Source organism: Rhineura floridana, chromosome 17, assembly GCF_030035675.1.
Source record: "Rhineura floridana isolate rRhiFlo1 chromosome 17, rRhiFlo1.hap2, whole genome shotgun sequence".
Lineage (NCBI taxonomy): Eukaryota > Metazoa > Chordata > Lepidosauria > Squamata > Rhineuridae > Rhineura > Rhineura floridana.
This window is the reverse complement of record NC_084496.1, coordinates 9401561-9426094: the sequence shown is the minus strand read 5'-3', so window position 1 is coordinate 9426094 and position 24534 is coordinate 9401561. Positions and strand designations below refer to the sequence as shown.

Here is a 24534-nt window from a genome sequence, read left to right as displayed (position 1 = left end):
CAGAAAAGGTACCGCCAGGGCCAAGCAGATGCCAGCATGGTTAACGAGCAAAGTCAAGGAAGCTCTTAGAGGCAAAAAGTCTTCCTTCAGAAAATGGAAGTCTTGTCCGAATGAAGAAAATAAAAAAGAACACAAACTCTGGCAAAAGAAATACAAGAAGACAATAAGGGATGCTAAAAAAGAATTGGAGGAACACATGGCCAAGAACATAAAAAAAAACAAAACAAATTCTATAAATACCATCTAGGGAGGCGATTGGACCCTTGGATGATAAGGGAGTCAAAGGTGTACTAAAGAACGATAAGGAGATTGCAGAGAAGCTAAATGAATTCTTTGCATCTGTCTTCACAGTGGAAGATATAGGGCAGATCCCTGAACCTGAACTAACATTTGCAGGAAGGGATTCTGAGGAACTGAGACAAATAGTGGTAACGAGAGAGGAAGTTCTAGGCTTAATGGACAATATAAAAACTGACAAATCACCGGGCCCGGATGGCATCTACCCGAGAGTTCTCAAAGAACTTAAATGTGAAATTGCTGATCTGCTAACTAAAATATGTAACTTGTCCCTCGGGTCCTCCTCCGTGCCTGAGGACTGGAAAGTGGCAAATGTAACACCAATCTTCAAAAAGGGATCCAGGGGGGATCCCGGAAATTACAGGCCAGTTAGCTTAACTTCTGTCCCTGGAAAACTGGTAGAAAGTATTATTAAAGCTAGATTAACTAAGCACATAGAAGAACAAGCCTTGTTGAAGCAGAGCCAGCATGGCTTCTGCAAGGGAAAGTCCTGTCTCAGTAACCTATTAGAATTCTTTGAGAGTGTCAACAAGCATATAGACAGAAGTGATCCAGTGGACATAGTGTACTTAGACTTTCAAAAAGCATTTGACAAGGTACCTCACCAAAAACTTCTGAGGAAGCTTAGGAGTCATGGAATAAGAGGAGAGGTCCTCTTGTGGATAAGGAATTGGTTAAGAAGCAGAAAGCAGAGAGTAGGAATAAATGGACAGTTCTCCCAGTGGAGGGCTGTAGAAAGTGGAGTCCCTCAAGGATCGGTATTGGGACCTGTACTTTTCTACTTGTTCATTAATGACCTAGAATTAGGAGTGAGCAGTGAAGTGGCCAAGTTTGCTGACGATACTAAATTGTTCAGGGTTGTTAAAACAAAAAGGGATTGCGAAGAGCTCCAAAAAGACCTCTCCAAACTGAGTGAATGGGCGGGAAAATGGCAAATGCAATTCAATATAAACAAGTGTAAAATTATGCATATTGGAGCAAAAAATCTTCATTTCACATATACGCTCATGGGGTCTGAACTGGCGGTGACCAACCAGGAGAGAGACCTTGGGATTGTAGTGGACAGTATGATGAAAATGTCGACCCAGTGTGCGGCAGCTGTGAAAAAGGCAAATTCTATGCTAGCAATAATTAGGAAAGGTATTGAAAATAAAACAGCCGATATCATAATGCCGTTGTATAAATCTATGATGCGGCCGCATTTGGAATACTGTGTACAGTTCTGGTCGCCTCATCTCAAAAAGGATATTATAGAGTTGGAAAAGGTTCAGAAGAGGGCAACCGGAATGATCAAGGGGATGGAGCGACTCCCTTATGAGGAAAGGTTGCAGCATTTGGGGCTTTTTAGTTTAGAGAAAAGGCAGGTCAGAGGAGACATGACAGAAGTGTATAAAATTATGCATGGCATTGAGAAAGTGGATACAGAAAAAGTTTTTCTCCCTCTCTCATAATACTAGAACTCGTGGACATTCAAAGAAGCTGAATGTTGGAAGACAAAAGGAAGTACTTCTTTACTCAGCGCATAGTTAAACTATGGAATTTGCTCCCACAAGACGCAGTGATGGCCACCAGCTTGGATGGCTTTAAAAGAAGATTAGACAAATTCATGGAGGACAGGGCTATCAATGGCTACTAGCCATGATGGCTGTGCTGTGCCACCCTAGTCAGAGGCAGCATGCTTCTGAAAACCAGTTGCGGGAAGCCTCAGGAGGGGAGAGTGTTCTTGCACTTGGGTCCTGCTTGCGGGCTTCCCTCAGGCACCTGGTTGGCCACTGTGAGAACAGGATGCTGGACTAGATGGGCTACTGCCCTGATCCAGCAGGCTGTTCTTATGTTCTTCTTAGCAACATCTGAAGGGCACCACTTTGGCCGCCTCTGGTGTACATAGCCACCTAAAGAGGGACAATTACTTTCTGTACTAAGCAGGCTGCTCCCACTTTCTTTGGAGCCCAAATCTGATAGCGTCACATTTGCAAATGAATCTCAGGTCACCAGTATTGCTTCATGTTAAAGTTACTTTCTGAAACCATTGTGTTGTTGTTGAATGGCAATTTTCAAGCCCTTTAGCTTACTGGCAAGCACTCTGAGGCTTTTGCATTGGTTGTATACTTACTGGGGCGGAGCCAAAATGGGGCCTCACCTTTTTCACCATCCCATTCATCTCTGGAGGACACTGTTTCCTCCCCAGAATTAAAAATGGCAGCTGGCAATAGCAAGGGAACTGGGAAAGTGCTGGTACATTTTGCACTCATGCCCTCAAAATTTGTCTAACCTCCAGTGCAGGAGATGAGAGTCAGTTTTGTCCCTTTTTCCCATAGACCCTCCACTATTTCCCATGGACTCTCCACTATTTCCCATGAACCCTCCACTAATAAATTATAGAAGCCCAGCCATCTGTTTGTGACTGTCAAAAGAAGAAACCTCTTTGCCTGAACTGCTCTTGTCTCCAGTCCCAGCTCATCTATGGATCTTGGGTTGGAGAACACATGCCCCAAGTCTGGTTTCCAGAACAGCTGTACAAGGCCCAGACTTGGACAGCAGTGATGTGGGTTGGAAAATTTTCTGGAAAGTTGCTATTGAAACCACTGCTATATTTTTCTGTGGAATTGTTTTCTATTTTTAGAAATGCGCCGCTCATAAAATTAATTAGGAACATAATGAAGAAACATGTCAAGTTGGGCAACCAGGATGGATGCAAGACCAAGTCAAACCTTAGAAAGAATGTGGTCATTATTGATCTATTCCATTATTGGACTATTCTTAGGGAGCACACAGATTTATGCGCATAGCTCTTCAGGCTTACTAAAATGAGTAATTTTCATTTTTTTAACAATCTGAACAATGTCAACGAAGGGTAGGCTGTTGAGATGGCATGTCTTAACCATATTTGCAAGCAGTCCAATAAAAATAATGTGCATGTAAAATTTTGGATTTGTTTGAATATAGCATTTACACCACACTAAGGCTGTAAACCTAGGTAAACTTGCCTGGGAGTAGGTACCATTAAGTTCAATGGTAGATATGCACAGCACTGCACTACACAGCCACAATCCTAAACATACTTCCTAGGGAGTAAGCCTCATTGACCACAGTAGGACTTACTTCCAAGTAAATATTTATAAGACTGCACCATCAGTGTGCTGTACTTTACTGAATTTCCTCCCTCCACATCAAATATTTCAGTTCAACTGCTTGTGATTAGCGTGTTTTATATATATATATATATATATTCTAATACAGGACATAACATTAACATAGCAGACTGTTTTGTTTATCAAATATTATTTATTTGTTATATTTATATATCACCCATGAACTCAATCCTCTTGTTTATAAAATTATTAAAAATGCAAAAGTTGAGATACAAAAAATAAACATGAACCAACTATAAACAGTACAAAGCAGTACACTGAAAGGTCAGTACAAACACAACTGCATGAAATCAATTTAAAACCAGACTAATACCATCAGGGGGAAAAAGAAATTAGACGCATAAAAAGATCTTTGCCTCATTCTGAAAGGTCCATAGCATAGGCATCAGGCAAGCATTTCTGAAGAGGGCATTCCATAAATGAGGAGCCCGCATCAAAAAGACCCTCTCTCTATTCAACACCCACCTACAGTGGTGCCTATTGGGACTGGCAGGGCGGAAGGCAGAGAGACCAGCAATAGGTGGAGCCAGGGCCAATGACAGGCAGAGCTATCCATGACTGGCAATATGTAAGAAAGCAGGAAGGTTGGTGGGTCAGTGCCCTACTTGTCCCAATGGACCAGCCTCTCTTGTATTTACCAGTCCCCATTAATAACCTCACTGCTGTATTTTGGACCAGCCGAGTTTCAAGACCATTTTCAAAGGTAGCCCGAGAGGTTTTAACAATCAATTCCTCTTCCCAGGGAACTCTGGGAACTATAGCTCTGTGAAGGGAATAGGAGCCTTCCAACAACTCTCAGCACCCTTCACGAACTACACTTCCCAGGATTCTTTGTGGAAAGCCACGACTGTTTAAAGTGGAATATGAGTGCTTTAAATGTGCAGTCCAAACAGGGCCTGGGTCTGTTTATTGGCCCTCATCTAGTCCATTACTGTGCGAAGGCACTCATTTGGGACCTTGCTTGGGTTAGATTAAAAGGAAGTATAGATCGGGGTGTCATCCACGTATTGGTGGCACTTCAGGCCACATCTCTGAATAGCCTCTCCTAGTGATTTGATGTCAAAATTAAATAGCATGGAGGACAAACTAGAGTCCCAAGTGTAAATCCCAAGCAGTAGAGGAATAATCCCCCAGCATCACATTCTGTAATCATCCATCCAGATAGGGGCAGATCTGCCTCAATGCAGTACCTCTAACCTACATCCTAGATAATACCATGGTATCCATGGTTGATGTCATCAAAAAGCCATGGGGAGGGAGGAAGGGGATCAATGGGGCTGCATCCCCCAGTCTGTCCTTTAGCAAAGGGCGACCATGGCCATTTCTGTTCCAAAACCAAAAGTCTAACAAACGTGTTTAATCATATCTTCATTGATTTAGGGCAGCAGAAAAAAATGCTAATTTATTCCAGAAAATCCACATCTTTGCCTGACCATCAGTAACCCCCTGCCTTGAACTGCCTCACCCCCTGCTACTCCTTCATCCACTTAGACCATGGTATTCCCGATCTCTATGTATGGATGTGAAAGTTGGACAGTGAAAAAGGTGGATAAGAGAAAAATCAACTCATTTGAAATGTGGTGTTGAAGGAGAGCTTTGTGCATACCATGGACTGCAAAAAAGACAAATACTTGGGTGTTAGAACAAATTAAACCAGAACTGTCACTAGAAGCTAAAATGATGAAACTGAGGTTATCATACTTTGGACACATCATGAGAAGACATGATTCACTAGAAAAGACCATAATGCTGGGGAAAACACAAGGGAGTAGAAAAAGAGGAAGGCCAAACAAGAGATGGATTGATTCCATAAAGGAAGGCACAGACATGAACTTACAAGATCTGAACAGGGTGGTTCATGACAGATGCTCTTGGAGGTCGCTGATTCATAAGGTCGCCGTAAGTCGTAATCGACTTGAAGGCACATAACAACAGGGATGGACAAATCTGTCAGTTTTGGTTCTCAAGGTTTCTCACTTTTTTCATTCTTAAATTCAGTTCTCCACATTTCTGTAGCTGTCTGCAATTTTTCTTTTAATCCTCATGAAAATTTCTCACCATTTGAGTGCAATTTTCTCTTAACGTATATACTTTTTATGCATCTTTGACTAATAGCCAAATTTTTGCTGAGCAACTTCCCCCTAATTCAATGCATTTTAATGTAATTTCCATTAACATATGCATATTTATTTATTTATTTATTAAATTTATATCCCGCCCTTCCTCCCAGAAGGAGCCCAGGGCATGGGCACACTTTACTTTATGCACGCTTTACTTTAGTATATGGATTTCTGTACACATTACTTGGCCAGAGAACTGCATCACAAAATTCGAAGAAGTGTGAATTTTGAAGGAAGGTTTTTGGTTCACATATTGTTTTGGAAAGTGAAAATTTGGTATGTTAGCCTTAAAAGGCGATCTGAATCAAATTGCTCCCCCATCCCTAGGCAGAGAGCTGGCCTATTTATCATCTAAGGGCAAATGGCAATGAAGGAAGCTACTGTCTGGAAACACCTTTAAGGTGCTCTTCTAACAAGAGTTCCATGAAGATATATATTTTCAAAGAGGCTGATGGGAAGCCTGAATGAAGATTTTTTTTTTAATTGTGCCGCGGATACACATGAACCCACGGATAAGTTATACTGTGGGTAAAACCTGATGATACATAGAAGAAGCCTGCTTCTCATTTAAACCCAGACTAAAGATTAGTGTAAATAAACCATGACAGGGGAATGAATTATTCATTGCTGACAGAGCAATGGTTTTTTGCCTGAGAGACGCATGAAAGTAGAAAGCGTGTCTCCTTCACCTTTGGCTATAAACTCACACGTCGATTGTGAAATTAATTAATCTGGATGACATACCAGAGACCGTCTGGTTTGGGTGACACATTCTCTTGTTTACGCTTGGGATCATCACTTCACTCTTTAGGGTGTGTTCTCAATGCGATTTGCCCTTTGCAACAAAATCATCATAACAATAAAAAAACTGTACGTTTCTATAGCACTCTTCAGTGCGCAAGTGAGCCCAATGGAGGCTGGTCCATCAAAGTGAATGGGGCAGTGCTCCACCAGCCTCAGTCTGCCCCCAGACAGCCCTCGTCTGCCTGCCTCCTCAGCCTCATTTTTGACCTTGTAAAGCTCAGTAGGGAGGAGGACAGGGACAAAACTAGAATGTGTTTGCTCTGCCGATCATTGGCTCTGGGCTCTGCCTGTCAGTGGCTCTGGCTCCACCTACTGTTGGGCTCCCTGCCTTCCGCCCCACCAGTGTCAATGGACAGCAGCCGTCACTGAGTTAACCAATAAATTCCTAAGAGGTTTAGTCGCCTCTTTTCACACAGTTAGGGTGGCAAAAGTATGGTTTATTTATTTATTACAGTTACATCCCACCCTTCCTCAAAGGAGCCGAGGGAAGGGAACATGATACTCCATCCTGATTTCATCCTGACAACAACCTTGTGAGGTAGGCGAGGCTGAAAGATAATGACTGGCCCAAGATCACCCAGCAGGCTTCATGGTTCAATGGGAAACTGAAGCCAGTTCACTTCTGTCCTAGACCAGTGCTCTAATCCAGGCTTTGCCCAATCTGGTGCCCTCTAGATGTCATTGGACTACAACTGGGGCTGATGGGAGGTGTAGTCCAAAACTTCTGTAGGGTACTAGGTTAGAGAACTCTGCTCTAACCACTATACCACATTGGTCACAGTGGTTTGGATCCTGAGTTGCCCTTTCATTCATGGAAGGGCTTCTTTCATTCATGAAGAGACTCAGACCCAGCGAAGGCTCCCGCTGGCAGAGGAAGGGAGAGGCGATTTTTGCTGATTCCCCCCAGCACCATCCCCTGCACTGTCCTGGAGGATCTCCCAAATCTCTGGAGCAACCTGGGGTTGTGTGTGCAAAGTACTTGCAAAGAAACAAGCAACGTGCAAAAATTGCTTCCCCCACCTTCCAACAGTGGGGGGATCCTGTAAGACTTTGGTTCATAAGAAACTTCAGCTCCAAGCTGTTAATACCATCACTCCACAGCAACTGGCAGTCAGGCTGCCTCTGAGCTTGGAAGCTAAAAGACACTGATAGATCTGCTTTCTTCCCTGAATTTCTGCAATCCACTTGCAAAGCCACCTAAGCTAGCAGCCACATCTTCTGGCATTTATTTTATTTATTGTATTACATTTATATTTCACCTTTTCCCCCAAAGAGCTCAAGGTGGTATACATAGCTATCCCCCTCCCCATTTTATCCTCACAACAACCCTGCAAGGTGGGTTGGGATGCAAGCCTGTGACTGGCCCAACATCACCCAGTGAGTTTCATGGTCAAATGGGCATTTGAATCCTGGCCTCCCAGGTCCTAGTTTGACATCCTAACCACTATGCAACTATGCTCAGAGGCAGTGCCTATCCCTGTGCTACCTGACCCTTTTCGTAAGAGATGCCAGGAATTGAACCTGGACTCTTCTGGACCCGCATTGGCGAGACTCATTTAACACAGTCACGAAATTGAGCCTTCAGTGCTTTGGCACAGTTCTCTGGACTGCTCTGCCAACAGAGAGTCAGCAGGCAACTTCTGGTTTAACCTTTAAACTCCTGCTGAAAACCTTTCTGTTCTGCCAGGCTTATGCAGGCAGTTAAGAAGATGTCTCTCTGCAGTAGCTGACCTTGTTTCTATTGTATTTTAATGGTTTCTATTATAAGGTTTTTATTTGCTGTAACCCACTTTTAATGAAATAGCAGTATACAAAGATGTTTATCAATAATGCGCTACAGAGTCTATGCATGTATACCCAGAGCCTAGGCTCCTGTGTCTTCCAGAATACTGGATAGCCCGCTCAGTTCCATATGCTGTACACCGCCCTGAGACTTGTTGCTATAGGGCGGTTTACAAGCGTAATTAAATAAAAATAAATAAATAAATAAAATATGGTACCCTGAGCGTGTGAAGATTAGAGACGGGGACAGCACTGGCACCACTTTACACATTTGTTGAATGCCCAAACAGAGGGATCATCAGGAAGGTTGGGAGAGATTATTGTTCCTTACCTTTGCAGGCCTTGCGGTCAGTGATGGATTTGCTCAGGTCCCGGTAGAAGCCCTCCTTGCAGTAATGGCAGTGCCGCCCAGCGGTGTTGTGACGACAATTGAGGCAGACACCTCCACTTTTCCGTCCTGAGAGTTTGTACAGCTCCATGTTGAAACGGCAGCGGCGGGCATGGAGATTGCAGTTGCAGGCTACAAGGAAGAGATGAAGCTGGTCAAAGGAAGGAGCAAAAAGGCCCACACGCTCATTCATCCACTGCAAAACCCTGTCCTTAAACAGATGCATAGGGTGGCAATTTCCAGTTGAGACGGTCAGGCCACACCAGTAAGCTGTAGAAGAGCTACTTATTTAATTATTTGCTTTGCAGTTTGCCTAATTGCTATGGCGGGGTCATGTGATAGGTCAGATGTCATATTCAAACCACTTGTTGGTTAGTAGGGCCACCCCTCAGTCAACTGTCCTCCCTCGTACAAGTCAGGTCCCTCTCTTAGCTTGCCATTGTGTCCAAACTGATGGCCTCTTCAACTGATAATTTGCCTCCAAACCAGCACTAGAAATGCAGGACATCGTGTGGTTCCCAATCCTATTTGCAGTAACTATAGTTTGCCCAGTTTGGATGTCCCAGTAAACTATGGTTATGGTGAACGAAGAAACAAGGAAGGGAATTATAGAGTGGGAGAGGAAGGAAGGAAGGAGTGCATGAACCCAAGGCACAAGAAGCTTGATGGAGAAAAGCCTTTTTTGGCCATGACATCTGAACTGAGATTTTGTGTTAAAAAAACACAACAAATCATAATGCTGTTTACAATGACTAAAGCGATCCTCATCCTAACCCATTGCAGGCCACCAAAAATTCACGGAATGAAAACTCTCAGAGCTAAGCTACATGTTCATAAATGGTATGTGGTATCTAGAGGATGGGCAGCCTGAGCCTGTCCTGTTTCATTCTCAGTGGCACACAATCACAGGTCAATTTTGTACAGATTTGTTTGAAGGAATGCACGAAAAGTTGACATTTCAATTATAAGAATTATTAAATGCATTTCGGTATGTGTGATGCTGTACGTATCTCCCCAAAATGTGTAATTTTTCAATGCTTCTCAATGCGTTTCCTTGTAAAATATTCATTTTATATACCTGTTATTTCATATACCTGCTAACTGTGGTCACTTGTTGCGCACTGAAACTGCATTGCAAAATTCGATGAAGTGCATCATCCAATTGGGAACTGTGTCCTGATCTGCAAGCAGGTCTGGGACCATCAAACTGGGTCAGTCCATGGCAAGAAGTGGAGCAAATTATTTCCTCTTCCAACTCTAGCCCTTCTTGAGCTGTATCATTTCAGATTCCCTAGGCTCGGTGTCTTGTGTTTAACATTTAAAAAGTATTGGGGGGAAAGCCTTTCATTGAGCCACAACATGAGCAGAGGCTCAGTGTGGCATCAGCAAGTTCTTATGAACTTAACAGCCCTGCTAGGTCAGGCCAAAGGCCTATCTGGTCCAGCATCCTATTCTCACAGTGGCCAACCTGAAGCCTATGGAAAGCCTGCAAGCAGGGCCTCAGGACAACAATATTCTCCTCACCTGCGATTCCCAGCAACTGGCCATCAGAGGCATTCAGTGGAGACAGAACATAGCACCATGGGTAGTAGCCATTGATAGCCTTATCCTCCAGAAATTTGTCAAATCCTCTTTTAAAGCCATCCAAGTTGGTGGCCATCACTGCCTCCCATGAGAACAAATTCTATAGTTTAACTACACGCAGTATCAATAAGTACTTTCTTTGGGCTGTCCCAAATTTTCCAGCATTCAGCATCATTGCATGCACCCAATAGCGAGGGGGAAAAATCTCTCTCTGTTTTCTGCACACCGTGCATCATTTTATACACCTCTCATGCCCCCTCTTACTCGCCCAAGAAGAAACGAGGAAAAATGGCTCCCCCGTTCATCTTGGCTCCTGATTCTTCCCTCCGTACAGCCTGTTCCACCCAAAACCCCTGCCCAGCGCCCGTGCAAAGACCACCCACTTTGAATTGGGCTGGGGCTGTGGGGGAGGGGAGTCCTCTCTGTTCTACACTGCCAGCGCTGTTACGGAACACGCACAGTACCAGCTGCAGCCAGGTCATGAAGTGAGGCACGGGGAGGCAGCAACAGCAACGAAGAAAGCTGCTAAAGTCATTTTGCTGGTTCCCAAACCTCCTGCTCCTCTTTCCCTGTTTTTTTCTGATTAACCACAGAAACCAAACTTGAGAGCGGGGCCAGGATTCATGTTTGCAAACATTTTTCTTTTAAGGGAAAAAGGAAAGCCAGCTCCCGTTTAATACACTCACGCAAAATGATAATGGGAACAAGATTCTCCCTGGCTATACCCTGCTGTCCTCCATTGCCCTTGTGCCCCCCCTCCCCCAATCCTTATTCCTCTCTTTCCCGGACAAATCCCTGTGAGGGTGAGAGTTTTTCCAGGCGTGCTGTGAAATTCATTAATGTGTCAGCCCAAGATTCAGCTGCCAGGCCTGCTTATCATTTGCATGAAATTTCCTCTCAGCTAACTCACCTCGTCCACCCCCCTCACCACCATCCTGGTGTGGTTTGCAGATCTTGCAGCTTCTCTTTGTAACAGAAGAAAGTGGGGAGGAGGGGTGGGTGGGGGTGGGGGACCCCTTGAAGATCAAACAGCTCCGAAGAATAAGGGGGAAGGCTCTGTAAGTTCAAACAGCTTTACGCTGGCTGAGAGTAACGTCCCCCATATCTCTTCCCAAGACCCCCTGCACCATCCTAACTTCTCAGCAAGATATTACTGGACGATAACAGCAATCATTATATTTCTATAGTGCACACACCAAAGTGCTTTACAAAATAGTATAAAACCGTCACACAAAAATAATTTTTGCAAAGCCAAGGAGGCAAAATCTGGAAGGATGCAAAAAGGAAACTAACAATAAATTTTCTTGAACATTGGTCTTCAGTTGGTGGGTCAGGACTAGGGATGAGGGAGAAATTCAATTCAGTTCGCATTTAGAGCCAAATTTATCAAATTCACACATTCTGAAACATGAGAACCAATACACAACCATCCTTTGAAATCCACGCTTGTCTGAATTTTGTGATGCAGCTCTCCAGCCAGAGTGTTCACAAAAATGCATATATTATGGGGAAAGTGTTCATTAAAATGAGTATATTAATGAATATAACATACAAAAATGCATTATATTAGGAGAAATTATTTGCAAAAATGCATACATTACTCAAAACTCCATACAAAAATGTGTTTAGTAGGAGAAATTCTCACTAAAATGCTGGAGAATTTTCATGATGATTTTTTTTAAAAAAAAAATCCAAACTGCTGCAGAAACGTAAAGAAGTGAATTTAAGATTGGAAAAAAGAGAAGTTGAGAGAACCAAAATTGACAGATCTTTCTATCCCTATTCAGGACTCACAAGGGAATCTTATCCTGAACCAGCGTCAGAACCTGGCATCTTCAGGCAGCTGCCAGGAGCCCCCGCACTCTGGCAGGGCCCACGGGTGATGACTGGCCTGGCTTCCCCTTGTTCTTTCCCCTCTGATGAGAACCAGGGCATGCTGGAGCCACCATTTAAATTCCCTACATGGTTGCAGAATGCAGTGTCACTACATGAATGGGGCCACCATTTTGCTTTTCTACAATGTCCCAGAACAACACTTTGTATGGAATTAAAATGGCAGCTCTGCCAGCCCCTAAGGTTAGGACAACCAGGGATTGCCAGGAGAGGGGCTTAAGAAGGGAGACAGCTCAAAACAAGGTTCTCTGCTAAGGTCCCCCACAGCCTGGAATTGGCCATGATCTCCAGCCAACAAGGCATGTTGCAGTCACATATGTGTCTCCAAAAAAGAGGACAGAACAACACATTCCCCATCAGCAGGTTGCACTACCTGGCTACAATCTTCTCCACTATGGTAAGATGAACAGTGTTTCTATTTAACTTATAGGAGGTGGGTTGAAGCCAATATTAGCCCTACTCAGAGTAGACCCATTGAAATGACTGGGCATGCCTTTGGTCCATTAATTGCAGTGAGTAGTTCTAAATTTGCATCTCTACATTTCAATTGTCATGTGCAATTTTTTTGCAAATCTGTGACTTCTGTCGACCCAGGTGTGTTACTGGGTGATGCATTTTAGCGCAATGTGTAACCGTACAATATAGCTCTGGATGAAGAGATGCTCCATGCCTACTGTTGAATGGGTCTGAATTAAAGGAAGAAGAGACTTTACGTTGGAAGAGAGGAAGGTGTCACTTAGGGGTGGAGGAGAAACTTGTTTCATTTCAGATATTAACGCAAACCAACCTAATTCAAAACTATACATGAACTGCAGTGCAGTTATCCTCAGAAATGGGCTCTAGATTTCGTGATGCACCTACAACAAAAAAAGGGAGGGTACACAATGCACATATTATGGGGAAAGTGTGGATAAAAATGCAGGTATTACTGAAAACGATGTACAAAAGTGCATCTTATTAGGAGAAATCGCTTGCAAAAATGCAGTACTTTAGGCAAAATGGCACACAAAGACGGGTATATTAGGAAAAACACACACTAAAATGATGAATTTTCATGAGGATTAAAAAAATAGCAAACTGATGGAGAAATGTGGCAAACTGAACTTAAGGTTGAAAAAACAAGAAATCAAGAGAAATCAAAAGTGACAGGTTTGACAACCCCTACTGTCACTGCTCATTCACCACTGATTTATGTTTCATTTCTTACATTTCTATCCCACCTTTCCTCCAAGGAGCTCGAGACAGTGTACATGGTTCTCCTCCCTCTCCATTTTACCCTCACAACAGCCCTGGGAGAAGGCGGTTAGGCTGAGAGCCAGTGACTGGCCCAAGGCCACCCAGTGAGCTTCATGGCCAAGTGGGGATTTGAACCCTGGTCTACCAGATCCTAGTCCAGCACTCTAACCACTACACCCCACCAGCTCTACTGATTGGTTACTGCTTGGGGAGTGGCGGCTACCACACCCCTTCTGACCTGCAGCTCCCATGTATAAGATGTTACGCATTCTGCTCCCTTTGTAAGAGAAACCCTCATGGATTATTTATCAGAGGTGAATAGGTGAGTTGGGAAGGAAGTGTGGGTAAATAATTGTCCAGGCTTGTCTCAGTCCCTCTGACTTCATCAGTGACAATTTAGCTTAGCGAGGTCAGAGGCCAAAGAGAGGCTGAAAACTACTCATAGCAGCACCTAAACAACAGAGGCATCATTGCACTCACAGGAACATAGAAAACTATTGCCTTATACCAAGGCAGATCATTTGGTGACTAAAGGGGACTGTTCCTGGCAACCTGAAGACTATTGGTAAAGCATGTTTTTAACTGTAACTCTGTTTTAGAATGTTTTTAACTATTTTTAGAATGCTTTCCTTTTTCTTGTTGTTCAGTCTTTTCAACTGGAGAGACAAAGGATTGAGCCTAGGACCATCTGCATGCAAAACAGGTGCCTTGCCACTAAGCTATGGTTCATTCCCTGCTGGCTACTCAGTTGCATCCCAGTAGTAACCAGGTGGTATTTTAAACAGCTTTTCTTGATTATCATCATCATCTCAACTATATTATATCATTTCAACTCTACCCAGTCTTTTCCCCTTGGGCCATTGGTTAAGAACATAAGAACAGCCTGCTGGATCTGGCCAATAGCCCATCTAGTCCAGCGTCCTGCTCTCACAGTGGCCAACCACTGTGGGAAGCCTGCAAGCAGGACCTGAGCACAAAGGCACTCTCTCCTCCTGTGGTTTCCAGCAACTGGTATTCAGAAGCATACTGTCTCCATCTGTGGAGGCAGAGCACAGCTGTTGTGGCTAGTAGCCTCTGATAGCCTTGGACTGCCTTCAAGTCGATTCTGACTTATGGCGACCCTATGGATAGGGTTTTCATGGTCAGCGGTATTCAGAGGGGGTTTACCATTGCCTTCCTCTGAGGCTGAGAGGCAGTGACTGGCCCAAGGTCACCCAGTGAGCTTCATGGCTATGTGGGGATTCAAACCCTGGTCTCCCAGGCCGTAATCCAACACTCTAACCACTACATCACACTGGCTCTGATAGCCTTATCCTTGATGAAATGAACATAAGAAGAGCCCTACTGGATCAGACGAAAGGAATATATAAAGCAAAATTCTGATGCCCCCAAAGTGGCAAACCAGGTGCCTATGAGAAACCCACGAGCAGGGCAAGGCAATCAAATAAGCCTTTTCTAAAAGCTTGGCAGGAGCAAGCTCTGTCCTACTTCCTCACTCAAGGAAGTCATTCATTCTTGAGCTTCAGAGCCACTATGGAAAAGACCCTACATCTCCTCACCTTGACCACATGTCTGACTTTACAGAGGACAGGCCTCTGAAGGGTTATGATAGGTCAGTCTGTTGCTTGTCCAGTCCAAGTCCCATTTGAAGATAAAAAACCACCAGAAGGGAGAGCAGGAGAGGCCTTGACATTGCCCATCAACAGGTAGTAGCACCTGGACATCAGACATGACAGGTCACCCGGTCAGTCTTTCCCACTAAATTTGCATCTACCTATACAAATCAGCAAATGCAAATTTCCTTCTTTTTTTTTAACAACGTGTTAATGGCCACTCTTTGAAGAGGTGAAACTGTGAAAATGACACTAAACATGGAAGCAACCAGAGCGAGCTAGAATCTATACATTTTTATTTAAAACCCATATTAATGCATAGGAAGCAGCTATAAAATGAATCAGACCATTGATCCATCAATGCTGGCAGCAGCTCTCCAAGGTTTCAGGCAAATAATATCTCCCAGCCCCACCTGGAGATGCCAGGGATTGAACCTGGGACCTTCCGCATGCAAGGCAGACGCTCGACCGATGAACGACGGCCCTTCCCCAAAACGCAGGAAGCTGCCTTATTCCAACTCAGACAATTGGTCCATCTAGCTCAATATTGTCCACACTGACTGGCAGTAGCTCTCCAAGATTTCAGACAGGGGCTCTTTCCCAGCCCTATCTAGAGACTGAATCTGGGACCTTCTGCATGCAAAGCAGATGTTCTACCACTGAGCTATGGCCCCACATTCACATGCACACACCCATGTAAATGAACAGGAGGAATAAGATAAAGCAAATGACAGCATCTAATTCTTGAAGGTAATTACATAGACTTGCCTACAACAGAAATAAACCAGAGAAAGATATCCAGTTGACTTTCTGGATCTACTCTGTCTGGACAGCTACAAGTATTCAGAGCTAACTAGAGCTCCTGCTGTTTTGGTCTGCACTGACAAGTGTCATATGTAACCTGTGCAGGAGACATTTTCCATCTTGGCTGCTACTCGCTCCTGGAGGGGAAAGGAACTGTTCCAGAAAATTACTTAAGCTTCTGCATATAGCTTATTTTTCTCCCCTTGTTTTCAGACATGACAGTAGCAGAGAAAGATAACTTGACACCACCACCCCACCCCAGAGTGCACTGAGTGAGCCAAGAGGCCGAGGCCAGTTCTCAGGAGGCCAGGGGTCCCCAGCAAGACCCTCATTCATGCTGGGAGTAAAGCACCAATGCTTGCTACAAGGGACTTGATCCATGGGGGAGGCGAGAGACAGAAAGGCAATCTATTCTTTCTTCTGCTGATTCCTCATCTAAACTGTTTGTAGTTTTTGCATGCTTTGCTCCTCTCCTTCCTCCCTTCTCTTCCTGTCTTTGTTCTCAGTTAGTTAGTAACAGCGCCAAGTGCAGGTAGCATGGCTGCTTCAGCATGTATAACTTTACTTGTTTGTAGTAATAAACCTTATGTTTCTTCATTCTTTCAACTAAATGAATGTGCAAGGAGAGTTATCCACAAAGGCATGAGCTCCGCCCCATCCCCATTGACCTCTTCTGTACTGAAGGGTGACTGATTGTGGCAGGGAAGCCTCCTGCGCTCATGAAGCTCAGGGTTCCAAAATATATGGAGCTTCACGAGTACAGGAAGCTTCCCTGCTGCAAGCAGTCACCCTTCTTATGGACGGCAATAGGAACATGGGGTTAGCACTAGGATAATTCCAACAAAACCAGACACAGAAGCTGAAATTGCCAATGTCTCCTTATTTGTCCCATGTCCAGAACAGAAATCAATTAGCGAATACCAGTCAGTATTCACTGTTATTTTTCAGTCCACAAATGATATGTAACTCCTGACTCCTCACCCTTCCCATTTAAATTATGTTGCTTTTGCATTAAAATGAATAGTGTGGGAATAATTACATCATCAATTATGTTAAATTCATAACTTATGTAAATAATGATATACTTTGTGTCAAACAGCGGACAGCGAGACAAATAGCACGGCATTTGGTGAAAACCAAACTGCAGTGGAACAGAAACAGTGCTGATTGGACAGACATCCCTAGCTAGCACACCCATGCCTGCTCTCCCCTATCATGGCTTCCCCCAAAGAATCCTGGGAACTGTAGTTTGTTAAAAGTCCTGGAAGCTATTAGGAGCCCCTGTTCCTCTCACAGAGCTACAATTCCAAGAGTGGCATGACAATCAATCCCGCTTCCCAGGGAACTCTGGGAATTGTAGATCTGGGAGGGAAGTCAGGAGTCTCCTCCTCAGCACTACAGTTCCCAGGATTCTTTGGGGGAAGCCATGACTGTTTAAAGTTGTATGATAATGCGAGAAATGTATAGTGTAGATGGGAACTAGGACTAAAGTGGTGAGTCGAAAAGTGGCCTCATCATAATATAGAGAGCTGAACTTCAGAAGAAGAGGGAAAGAGGGATCTCTCTTGGTGGGGGGAGATGCTAATCATCACTTATTGTATAAGAAAATAGAGGGATGTGTAACTGTGTGTAGAAACTGGTCTACTGTACAAAAGGGAAATTTACACATGTTGCTCCACCCACTTTTGCCTCTGGCCACACCCACCACTGTCATATGGCCCTTGGAAAATTGCCCAGAAGAGAATGTGGCCCTCAGGCTGGAAAAAATTCCCCGCTCCTGGACAAGATGGACCCATTTCTGTTATTCTCACAACGATTGGTACAATTAAATAGTAGATTCCCACCCCAGCCCCTACTTTTCAATCCATGAAAAAAGGAAGATTCTAGTTCACATTGTGCATGATGTGAACTGTATGCAGCTGCAGCAGTGATTAAAAGGCTGCTACTCCTAAACAACTTATACTCTACAGTTGATACCACCAGGAAAGCAACACCGTGGCAGCTAGTAGTGCTGAAGCCAAAGCATTTAGCATATCTGTGCCAAACAATGTGGGAGGGATTGCCAAAAGAACCAAGCACCAGCCAAATTCTGCCATCAGTGAAGTCAAAGGCTGTTTGTTCCGCTCTCTGCTTTCCTAAAGATCACTCCCAAGGTGGCAGTAAATAAAGCCACTAAGCAGAAAAATAATTTTCCTGCTCTAGCATGTGCACAGATATTAATATCACTAGGAAATTTCTGGGAATCGCGTCCTCATGAAACCAAAGGAGACCCCCCAGAAAGGGTGTAAGGTGCACACATATCCCTTCATTTCATTTCAAGGCTTCAGCTGTTGCACAGAAGACGAATGCTTCTGCAGAGACACATAGATGTAGAATTTCACACACACACAAGAAAGGGAAGAAAAGGTTACAGTTGCAAATGAGAGGCACCTGCAAAAATTATCATCATCATCAACAACAACAACAACAACAACAGGCACATTTAGGGTGGTCACGTGTGTCTTACTTTGTGGACCACTGTCTTCTATTTGAAGGGCCACCAAAGGACAATCCTTTATTTGAAGGCTTCTTCTTCTTCAGGATGGGGAAGCGAGGGCAAAATGCGGCCCTCCAGGCCTCTCTATCTGGCCCTTGGGACTCTTCTTAGGCCACGTAGCTTCCTCAAGTGTTTTTGCCTGGCTGGAATGTGTCCTTGAACTCGAATAATGCCTCTTGTTTGCTTGCCTGGATGGAAGATGAAGAGGGATGTGCAAGTGTGTGGGCACATCCACACCAGACCTTTATTCCACTTTAAACAGTCATGCCTTCCCCCAAAGAATCCTGGGAAATGTAGTTTGTGAAGTGGTGCTGGGAGTTGCTAGGAGATGCCCTATTCCCCTCACAGAGTGACAATCCCCAGAATTCTCTGGGACGAGGGGCTGACTGTTAAACCACTCTGTGCACTGGAGCTCTGTGAGGGGAATAGGAGTCTCCTAATACCCCTCAACACCCTTCACAAGCTCCACTTCCCAGGATTCTTCGAGGGAAACCATGTTTAAAGTGGAATAAAGGTCTGATGTGGACGTGGTCTTTGAAGGACACTTACCTTCTCTGCAAAAGTTAACAAATTTACATTTGTTCCTCCATCCGCTTTTGCCTCTGGCCCAGCCCTGCACTGGCACGTGGCCCCAGGAAAGTTACCCAGAAGGGAATGTGGCCCTCAGGCTGAAAAGTTTCCCCACCCCTACTGCAGACCACCAGACCTGACAGATAGGGTCCAAGTTCAAAGGAAATCTGAAGACAGATTGCAGAAGAAAACAGGCAGGCAGCCTACCTAAGCGGGAGGGTTGGCAGATCTCCCTCAGATCCCTTCCCCAACATGACTGCGCTTGATCTTTCATAGCAAAGCACGTCTGCTGCATAGTCTTCCCTTTCCCTCCCAAGTCGAGAGGAGGAAGATCAGCTAGAAACCTGTGCTGCAACCACCAGCCAGTTTTTGTTACAGCTCAATCTCTCCCTGTCTCATGTTAATCACTAAATAAAGGCCTGAATGGTTTCTGCTGTTTGAGGGTATTAATAAGAATTTAATTGCATAGTTTCCGGCTAATTATATAGGAGCTTGCTTCCTTCCTCACAGAAGTGCAGCCAGTCTGCTCCCTTCCCTCCTTTCAAAACTCACATGACCAATTAAACAATCACAGGTTCAATTAATTTGTAAATAATCACAGGTTCAATTGATTTGTAAATAATGGGCCAATTACACAACACTGCCATTCTCTGTTCTTCTTCCAAAGGCCACCGACATTCCCCTTCCTCCTCCGGTGAATCTGCAACCTGCCAGCTTCCTGCAAGCATTGTGGAGCATCAAACGCACTTACTGTCCGGGAACTAGCTGGGAACAATTAGCCAATGGAACAATCCTAGCGCAGACGTCAATGCCAAAGCCACAACAGATTGGAGCTACACCCCGTGCCTTCGCTGGAGAAGTGCCTGGCTGCACTGCCTACAGGGCAGGGTTGCTACCTCTGCCGTGTAGGAGAGGAATCCAGGTCCTGAAAATGCCACTGCTCCCTCCTTCCCTCCCTCCCTCCCTCCCTCTCTCCCTCTGCCACCCAAACCATCGTAAGGAAGCCATTCAGTAATGAGTCGTTTTGGAGCACTCCACCAGTGAGTGGTCGCTCCGATTAGCAATTCTCCCAGAGGTGCCGGCAAAGGGAGTGCAACCCACATGTTAAGAACTTAAGAAGAGCCCTGCTAAGGGAGAGGAATGCAGGAAGCGGCCTTATACTGAGTCAGACCATTGGTCTACTTAGCTCAGTACGGTCGACACTGACTGGCAGTGGCCCTCTAGGATTCCACACAGGATTCTCTCCCAGCCCTACCCTGAGATGCCATTGGGGACTGAACCTGGGACCTTCTGCATGCAAGGCAGGTGCTCTGCCACTGAGCGATGGCCCTTCCGCTAAGGAAGCTGCCTTATACCGAATCACACCGTTGGTCCAGCTAGTTCAGTATTGCCAACACTGACTGGCAGCATCTCTCCAGGATTTCAGGCAGGGTTTTCTCTCAGCCCTACCTGGAGATGTCAGGGATTGAACCTGGGACCTTCTGCATGCAAGGCAGGTGCTCTGCCACTGAGCTATGGCCCTCCCCCATTGTAAAGCAGATTAGATCACTGGACCCAGTGGCACAGCTAGGGCTGGATCCCAAGGCCCCACAATCTAGCCTCCCCCTAGCGACCACCAAGCACCAGATGATGGGAGCAGCAGCCAATAGCCCCCATGGTGGGCAACTAAGATGACATGAGCATGCTGGGACCAACTGGGGCCAATGCAGGTCACTGCAGCATCTTGCCTTTCTTCCTTGTATTTAAAAACATCTTACAGTCAAGAGGTGGCAGGCACATGCATGGCTGTAGATGCTAATTTTATTACTGTTTCTCGTTTAAAAGATATATTACTCTTTTCTACAGCAAAATGGTGCTTCTTTCCAAGTAAATGAGTTTAGCATCAGGGCAGCAGACGCAAAGTCCATTTTGTCCCTAATAGTCATGATGGTGCTATGCTTTAAGTGACTTTATAATGCAAAGCTGCACATACTCAGAGTGGGTGGTATTCACCTAAGTCCTACTCACAGCAGACCCATTGAAATTAATTAGCTAGTCATGTCTATTAACTTCAGTCGGTCTGCTCTGAGTAGGACTAGCACTGAATGCAGAAGCAATTGTAAAGCATAGAAGGACGGTTAGGATGGCAGGAGAAGCCAAATGTTAATTGCGTGCTTCACAATTAGGAATGGGTGAGAATTTTGATTCGGTTCTTCTTTGAAGCCACATCTATCATATTCGCACTTTCCAAAACAATATGAGAGCAGAAACACAGCCATCTTTCGAAATTCATAATTATTCAGATTTTGTGTTGCAGTTCACCAAACAGTGTTTACAAAATGTACATATTAGAGGAAAGTGTGAATATATGAGTGAAAATAACATGCAAAAATGCATTATATGACAATAAATGGCTTGCAAAAATGTGTACATGCATCAAAACCGCCTACCAAACTGTGTTTATTAGTAGAAATTTGCACTAAAATGCTGGGAAATTTTCATGAGGATTTTTTTTTAAAAAAAAATGAACCATAAATTGCTGCAGAAATGTGGAGAGCTGAATTTAAGATTGGGAAAATGAGAAAAGTGAAATCGAGAGATCTTTCCATCCTTATTCACAATACACATGGTTATCTAAGGGGGGGTCAGCCATAAGACATTACGTTCAGGGTCTAAAATTATCTAATTGCACCACTGGGTGCTCCATCTACCAGTACAGCATCCTGTTTTCCACAGTGGCCAATCAGATGCTTCCGGGAAGCCCACAAGCAGGGCACAAACGAAACAGCCCTCATTCATTGCCCCCAGCAGATAGGAGTGAGAGATGCACAGCCTCTGAAAATGCAACTACCATTGCAGTTACTAGTCCTATCCTCTATAAATTTGTCTAATCTTTTTTTTTTTTGTGGTCTAACATCAGCATCAAAGACCAGCAGCTGTCACCCATCTTGTGACCATGAATTGTATAAGTCAGTGAAGGGGGGAGATCTGGTCTTCCACATGTTGCTAGACTTCAGCTCTCATCACCTCTGACCATTGGCTATGCTGGCTGGGGCTGATGGGAGTTGGAGTCCAACAGCATTTGGAGAGCCACAGGTGTCATGGGCTCCCAGGAGAATCTCTGGGAAGGTTCGGAAAATGGAGAAGGGGTTGCCAACATTGGGGAGGGCATGGCCAGCACTGGTGAAGGAAATGAGGGGGTTACAGAGGATGTGTCTCCAGAAGCCTCAAAGTTGGCTGCTGGAGTTACTGAGGAAGGCTCAGACAGCCTCTCCTTGTCTCAGCCACTGGTGAGGACTCTCTGCAGGCACCAAGGCCAAGCGTAACAGCAAAAGAGATGAGTGGTAGCAAAAACATTAGAATGTCTCAAGCAGAGGAAAATGAAAGCAACAGCAGAGTCAGAAACTAGCATGTCTCCAAGGACACAGAGGATAGAGAAGAGATGGTTAAAAGTAGCCCAATTTCATCCACCGCCTGTCTTGCAGCTCATGCTGAAAAGACCCTGAATTGATAGTGTTAAGTGCCCTCCCTGTTTCTGTATATAAGAAGCAGCACTGCTTGTATTTACTACTGCGACAACTCGTCTGCTGTTGCTTCCAGCATCTAGTATGCCTGTTCCTGTTTGAATCCCAGTTTAGGCCTAGCACGAGATACTAGATCCCTGTCCTGATTTCTGGAATAAAGCTTTTTGCAGAAAAACCCAGTCTCCGAGTCCTGAGCCTGCTTCTCTGGTTGGGAGCCACGACAACAGGTTCCCAATCCTTGCCTTATATACAGATGGTTCCTGTTCTGGTCCTCAGCATTTTGAGTTAACAGGTTCTTGGGTAGCAGGATTGGGAAAGATCTTTTCCTGAGACCCTAGAGTGTCACTGCTAGTAACAGTGGAGGCTCATCCATTAGGGCAAATGAGGAACTGCCCCACCAACTTCCCTCAGCCAGCCCCTACCTACCTGCCTTCCTACTTAATAGATTTAATAATAGTAATTTATTGTTTTTAGCCAATAGCCATTACAATATAAGTATCCATATAAAACATATGATAAAACATGTATATAAAACATTTGTGGAACATTAGGAATCAGTCCAATGATACATGAATAAAACCCTGAGCTTTCAGGAGCTAATTAAAATAACTGTGAACTGTTGAGATTTACTTCATTTACTTATTTATTTAAATTAGAAGTGTACTCAAGTGATCCCCCTTTTACTGGTAGAGCTAGTTTGTGTTAGGGAGGCCATTCTAATCTTCGCTGCAGTTAATGCGAATAGGGCTACCCTATAGGTAACGAATTTATCTTTGTCTGCCAGCAGCCATTTTACCTTAAATTTGTCTGACTGGCCTTCTAATAAGGTCTGGAAGGGAAGGAGTCCAGGAGATGGCACTACCTGTCAGCTTCCTTTTTCTCCCTCTTTGTCTCAGTGTTGCCAGAGAGCGAGAGGGACAAAACAGGCATTAGACGGTTCTACCTGCCATTGCCTCCAGCTCAACCTACCATTTGGGCTCCCTGCCTTCCACCCTACCACTCACAACGAGCACAATCCACCACTATGGCCAATATGGACAGGGTGGTCAAATGCAAAAAGTGGACAGGGCTGCCAAACCATTAATTGTTGTGTAGAAGAGGGGATCTCGGCTGGTGTAGCTCCACAACTATTAAAGATGCAGGAGGCCTGTCCAATATCAGACCTGACCGCCCAAAAAAATGGACAAAGGAGACCAAGAGTTTTACTCAGTATAAGGCAAGCTTCATATGTCCACATGATTCTCTGATAGGCAGTCAAATGAACAACTGAATTAACAAACCTGCCAAGGAAGAGATATTGAAGTTCTGTCCCTGTCATTCATGCTTTCACCGTATGGTTGACCTATTCCCAAGATAAGGCCAAGAAAACTGCAGTGTTTTAATATTTGTTTTCTGATGATATTCCTAGATATGTGCTAGACACAAAACAGGCTTCATCTTGCCCTCTGTCAATGTTGAGTAATAGATTAAATCTTTATTACTTTGTTCTGTAAATTATGAGCTATGCATTTCCAGCAACCTTTGCTTGAAAACTACAGATCTGAGCTATTAATTTATTTATTTATTTCGGTCGTTGACCAGCAGACAGATTTGAGCTATCTAGCAGCTCAAGTTTGACAATGGCTATCTTTGCTAAGTATATCAGATCTTGGCAAGAACTCTGTTTTGATTCAGCAGTTCTGGCCCTGCAAACTATACACTTACTAAGGTCCAAAAGGACCAACATACAAATGTGTGCAGGCTAATTTGGCTTGCAAAAGAGTTGAGCTATGGGCTGAAAGCACATTCTGATTAGCTTCCAGACAGCTATGCTGCAAAGTGCTTTGGTTTGATCCAGCAAGCTCAGTACCCCAAATAGTTTAACTGCCAATGCAATTAGTGAATAGCGGGATGACACTGGTCAGAATTAAAATACAGTTGAGGGGTCAGATATCAAAGCAGAAGACAGACCAGACCTAAATATAGATGACTGACAAAAGTGGACAGTCCTAGCTTGGTAAATTCACCCTTTTTTTAAACTGTTTGGCACAGCCCAAGTTCTATTCTGAAATTATTGATGAGATGGGGGGGATGATTTCTCTGGTTACCTCTACTCTGTATTCCACTCCTTCAGAATTCTGGTTTAAGTGGGAGAATTCCTAAAATTAATTTTGTGCCACATTTTTGTGTTTTGTTTTTGCAGTTTAATCATGCTTATATCCAATAATTTTTAAACCTTGCTGAAAATCTTCCAACCCCAACAACACCTCTAT

General features: G+C 44.3%; 1 protein-coding gene across 7 annotated transcripts in view; it reads right to left on the bottom strand.

The window, feature by feature from the left end:
* NTN3 (netrin 3) overlaps positions 1 to 24534 on the bottom strand; it is a 214450-nt gene that overhangs the window by 74659 nt on the left and 115257 nt on the right. For all 7 annotated transcript variants that reach the window (XM_061599695.1, XM_061599698.1, XM_061599700.1 and 4 more), the window contains exon 3: positions 8487 to 8675. In XM_061599695.1, coding sequence (XP_061455679.1) covers positions 8487 to 8675 — 189 coding nt within the window. The remainder of the gene's footprint in view (positions 1 to 8486; positions 8676 to 24534) is intronic.